The sequence below is a fragment of the Daphnia carinata genome, chromosome 7 (assembly GCF_022539665.2).
Source record: "Daphnia carinata strain CSIRO-1 chromosome 7, CSIRO_AGI_Dcar_HiC_V3, whole genome shotgun sequence".
Classification (NCBI taxonomy): Eukaryota; Metazoa; Arthropoda; class Branchiopoda; order Diplostraca; family Daphniidae; genus Daphnia; species Daphnia carinata.
In genome coordinates, this window is record NC_081337.1 from 7821635 (window position 1) to 7835798 (window position 14164).

General features: G+C 38.7%; 4 protein-coding genes across 4 annotated transcripts; all 4 read left to right on the forward strand.

Annotated features, from left to right (window-relative positions):
- Nucleotides 1-324: 324 nt before the first annotated feature.
- On the forward strand, nucleotides 325-4800 carry LOC130685891 (ubiquitin-like modifier-activating enzyme 1). The gene is made up of 8 exons (XM_057509180.2): nucleotides 325-464; nucleotides 575-1971; nucleotides 2028-2111; nucleotides 2382-2801; nucleotides 2882-3227; nucleotides 3292-3434; nucleotides 3528-4019; nucleotides 4091-4800. Exons 2-8 carry the CDS (start codon nucleotides 595-597, stop codon nucleotides 4415-4417), a joined length of 3189 nt encoding a protein of 1062 aa, XP_057365163.1. The 5' UTR covers nucleotides 325-464; nucleotides 575-594; the 3' UTR covers nucleotides 4418-4800.
- Nucleotides 4801-5181: 381 nt separating this feature from the next.
- LOC130685931 (ubiquitin carboxyl-terminal hydrolase 28-like) lies at nucleotides 5182-8185 on the forward strand. Its single transcript, XM_057509228.2, has 7 exons — nucleotides 5182-6613; nucleotides 6680-6855; nucleotides 6929-7113; nucleotides 7175-7339; nucleotides 7396-7528; nucleotides 7585-7702; nucleotides 7783-8185. Exons 1-7 carry the CDS (start codon nucleotides 5314-5316, stop codon nucleotides 8067-8069), a joined length of 2364 nt encoding a protein of 787 aa, XP_057365211.1. The 5' UTR covers nucleotides 5182-5313; the 3' UTR covers nucleotides 8070-8185.
- Nucleotides 8186-8384: 199 nt separating this feature from the next.
- LOC130685962 (isocitrate dehydrogenase [NADP] cytoplasmic-like) lies at nucleotides 8385-11212 on the forward strand. The gene is made up of 10 exons (XM_057509272.2): nucleotides 8385-8542; nucleotides 9080-9182; nucleotides 9246-9376; nucleotides 9444-9604; nucleotides 9677-9828; nucleotides 9896-10024; nucleotides 10089-10246; nucleotides 10681-10815; nucleotides 10889-11051; nucleotides 11124-11212. The coding sequence occupies exons 1-10, from the start codon at nucleotides 8527-8529 to the stop codon at nucleotides 11200-11202; spliced, it is 1227 nt and encodes a 408-aa protein (XP_057365255.1). The 5' UTR covers nucleotides 8385-8526; the 3' UTR covers nucleotides 11203-11212.
- Nucleotides 11213-11603: 391 nt separating this feature from the next.
- LOC130685989 (beta-parvin-like) lies at nucleotides 11604-13997 on the forward strand. Its single transcript, XM_057509293.2, has 7 exons — nucleotides 11604-11757; nucleotides 12028-12117; nucleotides 12181-12354; nucleotides 12444-12541; nucleotides 13032-13322; nucleotides 13387-13642; nucleotides 13709-13997. The coding sequence occupies exons 1-7, from the start codon at nucleotides 11640-11642 to the stop codon at nucleotides 13783-13785; spliced, it is 1104 nt and encodes a 367-aa protein (XP_057365276.1). The 5' UTR covers nucleotides 11604-11639; the 3' UTR covers nucleotides 13786-13997.
- The last annotated feature ends 167 nt before the right edge of the window (nucleotides 13998-14164 follow it).

Consider the following 14164-nt stretch of genomic DNA (forward strand, 5'->3'; position numbering starts at 1 on the left):
ACCGGGACTAAGCCCTATGGAAACGTATCCCAATTTCCTTGTGTTAGGCTACTTAGGCATAGGCATAGTCATTTTTATTTGGAAAATAAGAGCAATGACTTTTGTATGAACTTATTCGCTGAACTAAAGAATCTTTGACGTTATTGTTTTATCTGAGTTGATCGAAAAAAAATAAAGTCGTTTTCTGTTCGTTTGCACCGTCCTACAGCTGCAACGCAGCCTACGCCTGTTATCCTGGTATTCGAGTTGCCGATGGTGGCAGCACATAATTGCAAGAGTTGGCGGACCTTAATTTACTATTCTCTTCTTTCCGTAGAAAGTACTGGTAATTAGTGACTGACTGGTTTTTCTGTTTCGTCAGTCACCAGCTTGGTTCCCCTTTCTCTCTCTTTCTGGTGTGCAAATTCGCCGGCATTTTGTCGTAATTGTCTTCGTTCAAGCAGTACCTTCGTTGGAACAAACAAGTGAGTAGTCCAATCGCTAGGGTTTTGAAAGTTTTTTTTTACATTTTGAGTAATATCAAAGAAAGAAAACTCGTTTACTAGCACCCATTGTGACGGTCGTGTTGTCCAAGGTATTGAGTTTAATTTTTAGATGTCCACTGCTGAGGTGGATCCGTCACCCTCGTCTCCCAGTCCTGCTGCAAAGAGAAGGAAGTTGGAAGATAAGAACGGGAATAGCAGTAACGGCAGCAATCATCACTTGAAAGAAAATCAGCAGCAACCGAAAATGGCAGGAAATGGCAACATCCAAACCATCGATGAGAGCCTCTACTCAAGACAGCTGTATGTACTTGGACATGAGGCCATGCAGAGGATGGCGACATCTGATGTTCTGATCTCTGGTCTTGGTGGTCTTGGAGTAGAAATTGCCAAGAATATTATCCTGGGTGGTGTGAAGTCAGTCACTCTACATGACTCTTCTGTCTGCAAAGCATCTGATCTTTCTTCCCAGTTTTATGTATCTGAAGCTGATATGGAGAAGAACAGAGCAGAGGTTTCTCACAAAAGTTTGGCTGAACTTAACCAGTATGTTCCAGTGGAGACATATACTGGAGAACTAAATAAGGAATTCTTGAAGAAGTTTCGTGTTGTTGTTCTAACAAACTCAAACCTTGAAGAGCAGCTACGTGTCTCGGAAATTGTTCGCAGCTTTGGCAATGCTCTTATCGTCGCCAAAACGCAAGGCTTGTTTGCTCAAGTCTTCTGCGATTTCGGAGAAGATTTCACCATCATCGACACAACCGGAGAAAATCCAGTTTCAGCTATGATTGCTGGTGTAACTAGAGAAGAAACGAGCGTTGTCACATGCTTGGATGAGACAAGGCACGGTTTAGAAGATGGGGATTACGTCACTTTTTCCGAGGTACAAGGCATGGTTGAACTAAATGCCTGCGAACCGAGGAAAATCAAAGTTCTTGGGCCATACACGTTTAGCATTGGAGACACAAGCGCCTTCAATGACTATGTAAGAGGAGGGGTCGTTTCCCAAGTGAAAATGCCCAAACAGATTCACTTCAAACCCTTGCCTGATGCACTCCAAGAACCCGAGTTCTTGATGACGGATTTCGGTAAATTTGATCGTCCTCCGCAACTCCATCTCGCATTTAGGACATTGGATGCGTATGTCAAGAAAGAAGGACGCCTCCCAGCTCCTTGGAGCTGCAAGGACAGTCAACAATTCGTCGATTTAGCTAAGGAACTCAATAGCAACCTAAGTGGTTCCTGTAAGGTAGAAGAAGTGGACGAGAAGCTTCTCGCCACCTTCTCGCATGTCTGTCAGGGAGATTTAAATCCGATAAACGCAACTATTGGTGGAGTTGTGGCTCAGGAAGTGATGAAGGCTTGCAGCGAAAAGTTTTCGCCTATCGTTCAATGGCTTTACTTTGACGCAACCGAATGCCTGCCAGAAAACCAAGATTCTCTGACTGAAGAAAACTGTAAACCTACCGGATCTAGATATGATGGCCAGGTATTGCTGTACCATGTTTCGGTTCCTCTGCAATTTATTTTAATTTGCTGATGTAGGTGGCAGTCTTTGGCAATGAGTTCCAGAAAAAGCTAGGATCGCTACGCTACTTCGTGGTTGGTGCTGGAGCCATTGGTTGTGAGGTAAGACCACCAGTTTGCAATTCGACGTTCCTTTGTACTTATACGACCGTTAAACATAATATAGAAAGTAATAGCTTGCTTCAACGTTCATTGTTGGTTGTAGCCAAGTAAAATAGCATAGTAAAACAACTCCTTAAAACACTTCTCAATGTGGTTTTAACAAAAACAAGTAGTTGATGAATATATAAAATCCTACAAAAAAAAACATCGTAATCAAATGTAGTTATTGGTTGTTTAATGCCTCTTTAACAAAAAGTATTATCTCTACAGCTTCTCAAGAACTTCGCCATGATCGGAGTAGGTGCTAGCGAAGGGGGCCAAATCTACGTAACCGATATGGACTTGATCGAAAAATCCAATCTGAACAGGCAGTTTCTTTTCCGTTCACATGACGTGCAGAAACCCAAATCTAGTTCAGCTGCCGCTGCCGTAAAAGTGATGAACCCATACGCCAACGTTACGGCTTTTGAGAATCGTGTAGGTCCCGAGACGGAGCAATTCTTCGACGATGATTTTTTCTCAAAATTGGACGGTGTTGCCAATGCACTTGACAATGTCGATGCACGCATCTACATGGATCGACGCTGTGTCTACTACCGTAAGCCTCTACTGGAGTCTGGCACGTTGGGTACTAAAGGAAATGTTCAAGTAGTCATTCCTCATCTTACAGAGTCATACAGCTCATCTCAGGTAGGATCGTAGCTGATAATATAGTTTAAGTCTGCTTACCTTTTAAACTTTCTACCTGTTACCGTTTCATGGAATCATAGGACCCTCCAGAGAAGTCTATTCCTATCTGTACGCTGAAGAACTTCCCGAATGCAATTGAACACACGCTTCAATGGGCTCGGGATATGTTTGAAGGCTTGTTCCGTCAGTCAGCTGAAAGCGCCGCTCAATATTTAGTCGATCCTAAATTCATGGAGAGAGCGCTTAAATTAGCTGGATCTCAGCCACTCGAAACACTCGAGTCGGTCAAACGTGGTTTGGTTGACGAGCGACCGATGAATTTCGAGCAGTGCGTTCATTGGGCACGTCATCATTGGCAAGAGCAATATCATAACCAAATTAAGCAGTTGCTGTTTAACTTTCCACCCGAACAGCTGACTTCTTCAGGTTAAAGGTCTAACTTAAAGCCACAATAAACTCACAGTTGACTGTTTTATTTTTATGTGAACAGGCCAACCTTTTTGGTCGGGCCCAAAGCGCTGTCCTCATCCACTGGAGTTTGATATCAATAATTCCGTCCATATGGATTATGTGGTTGCGGCTGCCAACTTGAAAGCAAAAATTTACAACATACCCCAAACACGTGACCGAGAGGTAAAGTGTTTTTTTTTGTTTTTTTTTTTTAATATAACAGTACATCAACTCAGCGGCTAACGAATTCTCTAATTATGCGATCATGCCATGCAGGCTATTACAAAAATGGTGGAAATGTGCGTCGTACCTGAATTTGTCCCGCGTTCAGGAGTCAAAATTGCCGTGTCAGACGCAGAGGCTGCTGCAGCTGCCAACAATCCAGGCTTGCTTGACGATGATCGTCTTACCCAATTGCAGAATGATTTGCCGCCTGTGGAAACTTTGTCTGGCTTGCGAATTCTTCCTCTAGAATTCGAAAAAGACGATGACACCAATTTCCACATGGACTTCATTGTAGCAGCATCGAATTTGCGAGCAGAGAATTACGATATTGCTCCAGCCGATCGTCACAAGAGCAAACTTATTGCCGGAAAGATTATTCCTGCTATTGCCACAACTACCTCCGTCGTTTCAGGCTTGGTCTGTATCGAACTTCTGAAGTTGGTGCAGGGTCACACCAATCCTGAGTTGTTCAAAAACGGGTTTATCAACTTAGCACTTCCGTTCTTTGGCTTTTCAGAACCGATCGCTGCTCCGAAACAAAAGGTATAGCTGCCATATTTCCAAAGTACTTTTATAATCACTTCCCATTTTCATTTTTTCACTTTGAATATCAGTATTACGACAGAGAATGGACTTTGTGGGACCGTTTTGAAGTAAACGGCGAAATGACATTAAAGGAGTTTATCGACTACTTTGAAAGCGAGCATAAACTGAAAATTACGATGCTTTCGCAAGGTGTCTGCATGCTATATTCGTTCTTCATGCCCCAGGCTAAGCGCAACGAACGGATGGATCTCGGCATGTCGGAGGTTGTTAAACGCGTCTCAAAGAAGAAACTTGAGCCTCATGTTAAAGCTCTTGTTTTTGAGTTGTGCTGTAACAATCTAGACGATGAAGATGTAGAAGTGCCCTACGTACGTTATGTACTCCCGACCGAATAAAATGTTCTTACAATACGTTGCAAGGCGGGTGGGTCTGGGTCCATATTTGATTTCAAGGTTATTTACCACTATCATCAGTTCACTTGCGCTATATCCTATGTTGTGGACTTTTAGCTTAGTTTGTTGCTTTCTCTAATTATAAGTAGAATTCTCTGTGGAAAATTATGCTGGTCGCATCATCTGGTTGAAATCACTTCATAGAGTTTTTCCTTGTGCCAGTGATCCCTGTTACGTATTCATTATTACTGATTGGATTGACTGAGTGCACGTCTTTACCTTGTATCTGAATTCAAGAAGCTCCTTTCCTACCCTTCTCCGTTTAAAGATGTGTACAATTGGCCTTGAACAATGGTATGAAATAAATACATGCCGATAAAATTAAATTACGTGAGTGTTGTGATAGTTTTTGATAATGTGAGGTTATTATGAGTTTCCGTTTGTGGGTTTCTCCGCAGTTATGTACGCAATTGTAAACAGTATGGACGCTTAACGTACTATGTCTATGGAAAATGTTACATTACCCACTGTGTAAAAGTGTTTACTACAAAATATTTTTCGTTACGGTCGCGAAATTTAACGATTGATTATGCAGAAAACCGAAAAGCAATTGCATTGATCTAACAAATCTTGTAAAAATCACCGTAATACATTCCCTTCCAACAACAGAGATGGCGTGCATTCGCGGGTTTTCAAGTTTTCTGTTTAAAAACTAGAGACTGATATGGCAGAGTCGACTGCTATTTATTAAATGTTCTAAAAAAAATTTCCATTGAACTAGAAAAGGGTTAATACTCATTCTTACTGGTTGGTTGTATTGCTCGCATTAGTTTCGGTCAAGACTTTCTCAAGAAGACGATAAGAAGAAAAAATAATCATCGTTTCAGAGGCTCGTCAGTATGGAGAATCAAGGTTTGCCAACTACACGAGTACCTCGCTATTTTAGTATTCCACAATCCCATCGAGTACGTGCATCTAATAACAACCCTGACAGCAGACCAGCTGGTCTAAAAAATTTAGGTTCCACATGTTGGTTCAATGTTGCTGTTCAAGTTTTATATCACATTCCTGCATTGAGACAAATGATCTTAGAGCTTAGATTACCTTCTATTTCTTTGATGATAACCCCATCAATGGAAGTTTTAGTTGGCCTTCAAGAACTTTTTATCTCAATCATGTACTCTGATAGAAAATTGATAGATCCTACAAGAGCAGTGAATTCAATTGGTAAATTACTTGGACAAGGCCAAGGGCAGCAAGATGCCAGTGAATTTTTAGGAATTGTGCTGAGTAGGATAAGAGAAATCAGCCCTCCCATCGTTGAAAGTTTATTTATTGGATCTTCCCAATCCATGGATGCAAACTGTCAGCCACATGAATTTATGCAGTACACTCTTCAAGTGAATGAAGATACCAGTTTAATGGACTTACTGGAAGTTTCCCTTAAGCCTCAGCTAACATTATTGAAACCAGAATCAGCTAACGTTCTAAATTGCAATTCTAGCATGTCATCTGAACATATGAAACGATTCTTTTCTAACATACCCCCGGTGTTTTTAATTGATTTATCTCGTCTCATAAGTGGGACTGATCCAACCCAGTTGATCAGATCAAATCACCGAATGACATTTTCGTCGCTAATTTTTATGGATCGCTTTTTGCAAGAAAATTATAAACATGCATCGAAAGTAGAAAACATTATTGAAAGTATGTGGTCATCAAAAAAAGAAATTGAACAAAGCATTAGCTCACTGGTAATGGTACAGGAAAAGAATACCCAACTTCAAAATTTTTACGAGGATTACCAAAGAATCGTAGAACAGTCCTTGGTCAACTTCCATCTTTTACGTTCGCTACATCTTACGTGGGAAACTGAAATTCAGTTGAAAATCAGCGAATACCGTAACAAGTCGAGCCAACTGAAACAGCAGTTGGATCATGTACGCAGCCGCGAACTACAAATCTGTCGTCCTTACCAACTGCACGCTGTGATAGTGCATGCTGGAAAGTCTGACAGTGGGCATTATTGGGTTTATATCTGGGATAGTCAGCAAAAGCATTGGTATCATATTGACGACAATTTTACCCGTCAAGTTACGTGGGATACCATCGTGAGTTTGTCATTTGGTGGGCCTAATCAAGAAACTAGCGCCCATTCTCTTGTTTACATTGATGCACCAAAAACTTATTCCCTTTTGGGTAAATAAAAGATAAAGCCACGTACTATATGTGCTAATTGACCTCTGGTATTAATTATTTTTTCAGGTATTAAGGAAGAATATGAAATTGGACCTACCGATGTATTACGTTATTTAAAAGATCACACCGACGTACGAACTCGCCATTCCGCATACGGCAAAAGCCAAACCATTGCAGCCGTCCACGCAGCAATTACGGCACATGGACCACAACCGATAGAGCCGTTTGCTCTACTTTTTCGCGTTGGTTAAACAGCTTTTTATATTTTGCTCTGGTTTTCCTAAATTGTTTTACAAACGTATTATTCGTGCTTAGGCTTTAGACAGTGAACGCCAAAGATTATTTGCGGTTTGCCAGGAATCCACCGGTCAAAATGGTGAAGAGGGTCGACTACTTCACTTTGGAGTGTACTTGCTTGCGAATCAAGTAGAATTTGAGCCTTTCGTCTATTGGTCATTATTGCAGCATTTTTCAAGCTTTGCACTGCTGGTTGAAGAAGGGTACAGAAACATACAATGGTAATGTTTCTCAGAAAAATTCTCATTTTCAATGTCATTTCAGATCGAGTCGTTGCTGTACAGCTGCGCGACGTACGCTAGCGTTTGTTGAATGCTCAACAACTCAGGAACAGAAAAAGTTGTTCATACAATGGAATACGGCGTATTATCAGTTTCGCCTCATAATTCGTCACGTGATGAATGGAATAACTCATGTTTTTAGTCGCAAGTATGGTTTCAGCGAATTTTCCTTATTGCGTATTAACAATTATTTCGACGTTTCAGCTTTTCAGCTGCCGTTCCTCTGGCTGTTAAATCGTTGTACCTGCATCATTGCCTGATGAATAGCTCATTAGGAGGACCAGCAATGAGTGTGAACCCCCGAATTATACATGCGCTAATTGAGAAATCAGTGACGGTAAAATTTAAAATAATTATTCGTATATTATCATCGTATTCGTTTTGTTTTGCTAGGCTCTCAGTGAAGAATTGTTGGAAAGCGATATAGAAGCAGTTGTCGATCTAGCTTGCTCAGTCCTTTTCGATGCAGTTATAAACTGGTGCGAATATGCTGATGCCAATTATCTAGAAGGTTGGCAGTCATTCTTTAATCTTAATTTTTTGACCACCGTATTGCAAACGGTCCTAATTAACATCTACTTTCATATCCAGCTGCCAGATGCTCTTCACGTCGTATAGCTGATAACTGGAACCGGAAAATGAAACATTACTTTAGTCATCCTGTGGAGTGTGCGTCCGCTTCCAGTATGCAAACATTTGAAGAAGTTCAACGAAAACTGCTCAAAGTAGAGTCGGTGCTCAATCACGAAAAAGGCAACCCAACTCCGTTTGATTTCAAAGGTCATATACCTGAAAGCCCCGAAGATGGTGAGAAATTAGCTCTCAAATGGAAACAAATGTGGCTTATCTGCACAGAGCAGAACATTTTAGGACCATAATAATTTTCGACTTAATAAAACATTCGCTCACTATACCGTTGTTCGCGTGGAACCAAGTCCAATACGATCGGGTAGTCGAAGTCCGTGGCAACTGCCCGAAGGAAAAGGTTGTTGCTCACCCCCAAAAAACATGTTTGTATATTACAAATTAAATGTGAATAAACTGCGAATTTTTCAACCAATCATTGTTGATTTTCTGCTGTGATTTTTCGCAGCATTCAAAATAATAAAAACGTAATACAAAAGACAGATGGCGTTGAACAGCGGCCCAGATTCGTGGCCCATTTTGACGTCAGCATTTAGAAAAAGGGTGTCAATTCAATGTAGGCAGACTGACTGGTTAAGGCCAAGGCCTTCCTTATAAGCCTGATGCAGGTCGCTTCTCAGTTCCCTGTTGTCGTTAATCGTGAGAAGCTGACGTTTTCCTTGCTTCCTTGGCCAATCTTCATCTGTCAAAATGGAAAAAATAAATGGTAAGTTGACTTTTTTAGAGATAACGTAGCTTGTTGGTTTCTTTTTCACCTATGTTTAATAAGTTAACTTTGAAATTCGATATTAAATTTACTTCTGTCTCCCATTACTTTTTGTTCCTAACTGGAAACAGTCAGTGGAAAACATCATTTATGCTTTTATCCATTATCTTCAGTAGGATTTCCACCTACAAACAACATCTTTTATATAAGATTATTGAAAGAAATCTTTGTACTTTGTAATGATTTAATGTTTCATCAATTGATATGTGGTCGTCGTTAAACTCTGCTACCGAGCCGCGCTTAGCCGAATAGAATTTATCAGATCTGGGTGTAGTAAGCAACGGCGAGTTTTGCCAAAACAATAAATAGTGGCTAAGGGCACAATTGTCTTTACAAGGAAAAAAATTAGGGCCATGCTTAGCATTTTATTATCGACATATTTTCAAAATATCACGTTAGGGTCATGACTGTATTTTCTATTTCCTTACTCTTATATTTTGAAAATAATAACTGACAGTAACATATGTTTGGAAATAGCCGGCCCAGTTGTTGATATCCTCGGCGATGAGATGACGCGTGTAATTTGGGATATAATAAAAGACAAGTTGATTCTGCCATTTTTGGATATTGAACTCCACACGTAACAACATTGCAAATCTTTAAACAAAGCACTTGGAAAATTATTGACTGAATGCTCTTACAGATTTGATCTTGGCATGGAAAACCGAGATGCCACCGATGACCAGGTCACCATTGATTGCGCCGAAGCCATTAAAAAATATAATGTTGGAATTAAGTGTGCGACCATTACACCTGATGAGAAGCGAGTTGAAGGTATAGCAACATTTTGCGTGGATTAAGTTTTTAGAGGCTTGCTAAAGTTGAGTTTTTCCTATGATAGAATTTAATTTGAAGAAGATGTGGAAATCTCCTAACGGCACGTTGAGAAACATCCTTGGTGGAACTGTTTTTAGGGAACCTATTATTTGCAAGAACATTCCTCGTTTAGTTACAGGTTGGACCGCCCCCATTATCATTGGCCGTCACGCCCATGCTGATCAAGTACGTAATTTTCATTAAAGACTTAACAAAGAATACCCGAGATTCAGATTGGTAATCTAATTTGCTTGACAGTACAGAGCGACCGATTTTCTAATTCCTGGAGCAGGCCAATTGGAAATTAAATGGACAGCTGCTGATGGCTCAACGAGCATAGTGCACACTGTTAATGACTTTGTAGGTGCCGGAGTTGCCATCGGAATGTATAATACTGATGACTCAATTAGGTAAAAAATTTGAGCATGATAGATTATAATTTCCATGGAAGCCAAGGTAAACTTTATCTCATTTTAGGGATTTTGCACATTCTTCTTTGCAATACGCTCTACAGCGAGAATATCCGTTGTATCTTAGTACCAAAAATACCATCTTGAAGAAGTATGATGGCCGATTCAAAGACATATTCCAAGAGATCTACGATAAGTAAGGTTCTGTATACTTAGCCAAATGTCATTTAAATTTATATTTTTTTTTGTTTATTTTAAAGAGAATATAAACCGTTGTATGAAGCAAAGAAGATCTGGTACGAGCATCGCCTAATTGATGATATGGTTGCTTATGCTATGAAATCAGAAGGCGGTTTCGTCTGGGCCTGCAAAAACTACGATGGTGATGTCCAGTCTGATTCCGTTGCTCAAGGATATGGTAAAGTTGTTGAGAGATTACAATAATAATTTATTTATTTTATTTTATTTTATTTTATTTTATTTTATTTTATTTTATTTTATTTTATTTTATTTTATTTTATTTTTAAATTATTTATTTTATTTTTAAATTATTTATTTTATTTTTAAATTATTTATTTTATTTTTAAATTATTTATTTTATTTTTAAATTATTTATTTTATTTTTAAATTATTTATTTTATTTTTAAATTATTTATTTTATTTTTAAATTATTTATTTTATTTTTAAATTATTTATTTTATTTTTAAATTATTTATTTTATTTTTAAATTATTTATTTTATTTTTAAATTATTTATTTTATTTTTAAATTATATTATTTATATTTTATTTTATTACTATTATATTTTTGATTATTATTAAGTTTTTTTTATATTAAAAAAAAAAATTTTTAGGATCTCTTGGAATGATGACATCCGTTCTGGTGTGTCCGGATGGCAAGACGGTCGAGGCTGAAGCTGCTCATGGTACGGTGACCCGTCACTACCGTATGCATCAACAAGGGAAAGAAACCTCTACTAATCCAATTGGTTTGTGCTGTGTTGTATACATTTTTAAAATTGAAGCAAAGTAATTGGTTATTATTATTTGGCATCTCAACAGCTTCAATTTTTGCCTGGACGCGGGGACTTGAGCATCGCGCAAAATTGGACAATAATGAGCCTCTGAAACGGTTTTGTAGCGCATTAGAAAGTGTGTGCGTCGAGACAATTGAAGCAGGATTCATGACCAAAGATTTGGCCATTTGCATCAAAGGAATGAATGGGTAAACAAAACATTTAACGTTCTTTATCAGCCACTGAGGAAAACGAAGTAATTCCTTATCCATTTCCTTTAGCGTAACCCGAGGTGACTATCTGAATACCTTCGAGTTCATGGATAAATTGGCTGAGAATCTAAAGATCAAACTGGCGTGACCATCACCAGCGCAAAAGGGTGAAGTTGTTATGATCAGCCAACTTTAAATTGGAAATTTTGATCATTTTTTTGTTAAAAAATCATTTAACTGTCGATAGTTATCGAAAATTTTGGGATATGGAATGTTTCAAATAAACGCGTTATCATGGTGCACGTCATTTACACTCTTTACTGTGAATCATATGTAGCAAGTGATCACTAATGCCACTCACCGCGATATGCAGTCAAATACTATTCTGTCTAGATGACTGATATAGTACACCACGAAGTCCGTTTTTACGATATTTCACTCAATAGATGGCGTTATGTGGGATAGGATTCCACACAGGTTGCGGACACCTATCTTGGCCACGTAAATCTAGTAAGCTCTCTGCTTCATCTCAGGCCCATGGTCCCTCAATAGAATAGGGACGGTGAACAAGGGAGCGTCACAGGAATGTCTTCTCCGTCCCGCCCGAAATCTCCGCACGGAGTTACACCAAAGAAAGATGACAAGGAAGAAAGTTTTTGGGACAAAATTGGAACTTTAGGAAGAAAAAAGAAGATTAAAGAAGGTTTGTACTCCAATCTTTTCTGAATGAAAACTAACTTATGATTATTCCACTTGCTCTTACCCATTATTTATGTTTACCACCCACACTTTTTCCTCTGCTTTTCAACATATCCTTTTATGGACATTTGGAAAGAAATTTCTTATGTATGTCATTCTCTTTTATACAGATGTATGTTTGTTCTAAAAACACATACTGAAACCTGATTGCTTGAGTGTGTCAAGATAATGAAGTTTATATGAGGATTGTTAACAAACAGTTGTCTTTATGCAGTGCAAGAAGTTCAAGAAGAAGGAAAAAATGCCATTGATTCTCCAGGAAACCCTATGGCTCCCTCCTTGCCACCTGAAGAATATGCCCTCGGTAATATTTGAATTGTCTCAAATTTTCACTATATTCTCAACATCCCCCTTTTTGTTATTGTAGAAGAAAATGAAGAAAGATCAATGGTGGAACCAAGGTCTATGGAAGATGTAAAATTGAAAGCATTAATTGCTGTCCTTGTCGACTGGATCAATGATGAACTTGCCGAACATAGGATGATTGTTCAAAACGTTGATGAAGATCTATATGATGGACAAGTACTCCAGAAACTTCTAGGTAATTACCCAATCATATTCACATCCATGTATCTATATTATCATGTGTTTCTAAAATTCTTAAACTTCAAAATGATTTATGTGTATAAGAAAAACTTACTGGACAAAAGCTAGATGTACCTGAAGTAACTCAGTCAGAAGAGAATCAGAAACAAAAACTAAGGACTGTACTTGCCTATGCAAACAGAGTAAGTTAGTTCTTATATCTACATAATGCTTGATCAACTCCCCACCTTACACTTACACATCCTAGTTAAAAGCTACAATTTTAAGTTAGCATTTATATTTACTCTCACTGTGCAAATGAACACTCCATAGTTGTGTGGCGTCCATGTCCAGTACCTACATCAAGTATCGGGACCAGTCGTTTCTAATCCATTCACACGAACTGACGGGAGAATTTCTAATCAGTAAAAACCCGTCCGTCGTTTTCTGTCCTACATACCCTTGCGGGGAAGGTGGAGAAATATTATCCGTTTCTAACAAATCCAGTTGATTTTTCCCCCTAACCAATGTAAAAGATTGTGCGAACATGATTTCTGTGTTTCGCAATTGTCTGGACAAGCCCTCCGCCAGAATAGCACGTATAATATATTAAAAGAACAACTGGTGCATAGATTTTCTATAAGGCTGCTCCTGTGTTCCGATTTTGAGACTTAAACCCGAATCGGTTTTTAGGTTCTAGGTCTAGCTCGGACTTCAACAGCACGTTGGAGCGTGGAAAGCATCCATTCAAAAACATTAGTTTCTATCCTTCATCTTCTGGTATCTTTGGCCCGCCAGTTTCGGGCACCCATTCGCCTGCCGGAAAATGTCGTCGTGAACGTGGTAGTTGTTACCAAAAAAGACGGAGTTCTTAGCCACCGCATTGTCGCCGAAGAAATTACATCTACCTATGATGATCTTGGTGTACGTTGTGAAAGAGATGCCTTTGACACGTTATTTGATCACGCGCCTGATAAACTTCAGGTATATTCAGGCATTAAAGAACATTTTGTCTTTAGAACTATTAATTTTGATAATGTATTATTAGGTTGTGAAAAAATCTCTTGTGACTTTTGTAAACAAGCAACTCAATAAGATCCATCTGGAAGTGACGGATTTAGACACCCAATTCCATGATGGCGTTTATCTCACGCTGTTAATGGGGATGTTAGAAGGATATTTTGTGCCTCTTCACGAATTTTTCCTTACGCCAAAAGATTTTGATCAAAAAGTTCACAACGTTGCCTTTGCATTTGAGCTAATGCAAGATTCAGGTCTACCAAAGCCTAAAGCTCGTCCTGAAGGTATCCTACTTAACGTGCCAATTTATTTCTTTGAAACATATACCAACCGTTTAATTTATTTTTCAGATATAGTTAACCTTGATCTGAAATCAACCCTTCGTGTCCTCTATAACCTCTTCACAAAATATAAACACGTTAATTAGTCGTGACATCTTTCTCTTAGAGATCGTACAACTTCAAGTTGTACGATTGCCACCACGTTGCCTAACACACATGCTCCAATATTATAAGCCTTGCTAACAATTTTGCATTTCATTGATGTCTTAAACGTAACAGGTAAAACATTTTCCTACTTGTCGAGACTTTTAAATTAATTATGCTTTATCACTTTGTTAATAAACAAACTCTACAATTTTCTGGTCATCGATATATTTAAATAAGCTGACACAATCGTGAGTCACGAACTATGCAGTTTAATCAGCAACTTGGCCGTCCCGTTAGACCTTGGATTAAAGCATGGTGGTAAAGAATAATTGGGGTTGAAAAAAATGCAAACAAGAAACATTTAAATGAGGACAGTAG

Excerpts from the sequence above, each read along its gene's own strand:
- LOC130685891 (XM_057509180.2), top strand. The coding sequence starts at position 595 with ATGTCCACTGCTGAGGTGGATCCGTCACCCTCGTCTCCCAGTCCTGCT. Across the intron at positions 1,972-2,027 it reads GATCTAGATATGATGGCCAG|GTGGCAGTCTTTGGCAATGA; the intron begins GTATTGCTGTAC and ends TTGCTGATGTAG. Across the intron at positions 2,112-2,381 it reads CTGGAGCCATTGGTTGTGAG|CTTCTCAAGAACTTCGCCAT; the intron begins GTAAGACCACCA and ends TTATCTCTACAG.
- LOC130685962 (XM_057509272.2), top strand. Across the intron at positions 9,183-9,245 it reads TTGGATATTGAACTCCACAC|ATTTGATCTTGGCATGGAAA; the intron begins GTAACAACATTG and ends ATGCTCTTACAG. Across the intron at positions 11,052-11,123 it reads TGCATCAAAGGAATGAATGG|CGTAACCCGAGGTGACTATC; the intron begins GTAAACAAAACA and ends CATTTCCTTTAG.
- LOC130685989 (XM_057509293.2), top strand. The coding sequence starts at position 11,640 with ATGTCTTCTCCGTCCCGCCCGAAATCTCCGCACGGAGTTACACCAAAG. Across the intron at positions 12,542-13,031 it reads TACTTGCCTATGCAAACAGA|GTTCTAGGTCTAGCTCGGAC; the intron begins GTAAGTTAGTTC and ends ATCGGTTTTTAG. Across the intron at positions 13,643-13,708 it reads GCCTAAAGCTCGTCCTGAAG|ATATAGTTAACCTTGATCTG; the intron begins GTATCCTACTTA and ends TTTATTTTTCAG.
- LOC130685931 (XM_057509228.2), top strand. The coding sequence starts at position 5,314 with ATGGAGAATCAAGGTTTGCCAACTACACGAGTACCTCGCTATTTTAGT. Across the intron at positions 7,114-7,174 it reads GCACTGCTGGTTGAAGAAGG|ATCGAGTCGTTGCTGTACAG; the intron begins GTACAGAAACAT and ends ATGTCATTTCAG. Across the intron at positions 7,703-7,782 it reads TGATGCCAATTATCTAGAAG|CTGCCAGATGCTCTTCACGT; the intron begins GTTGGCAGTCAT and ends TTTCATATCCAG.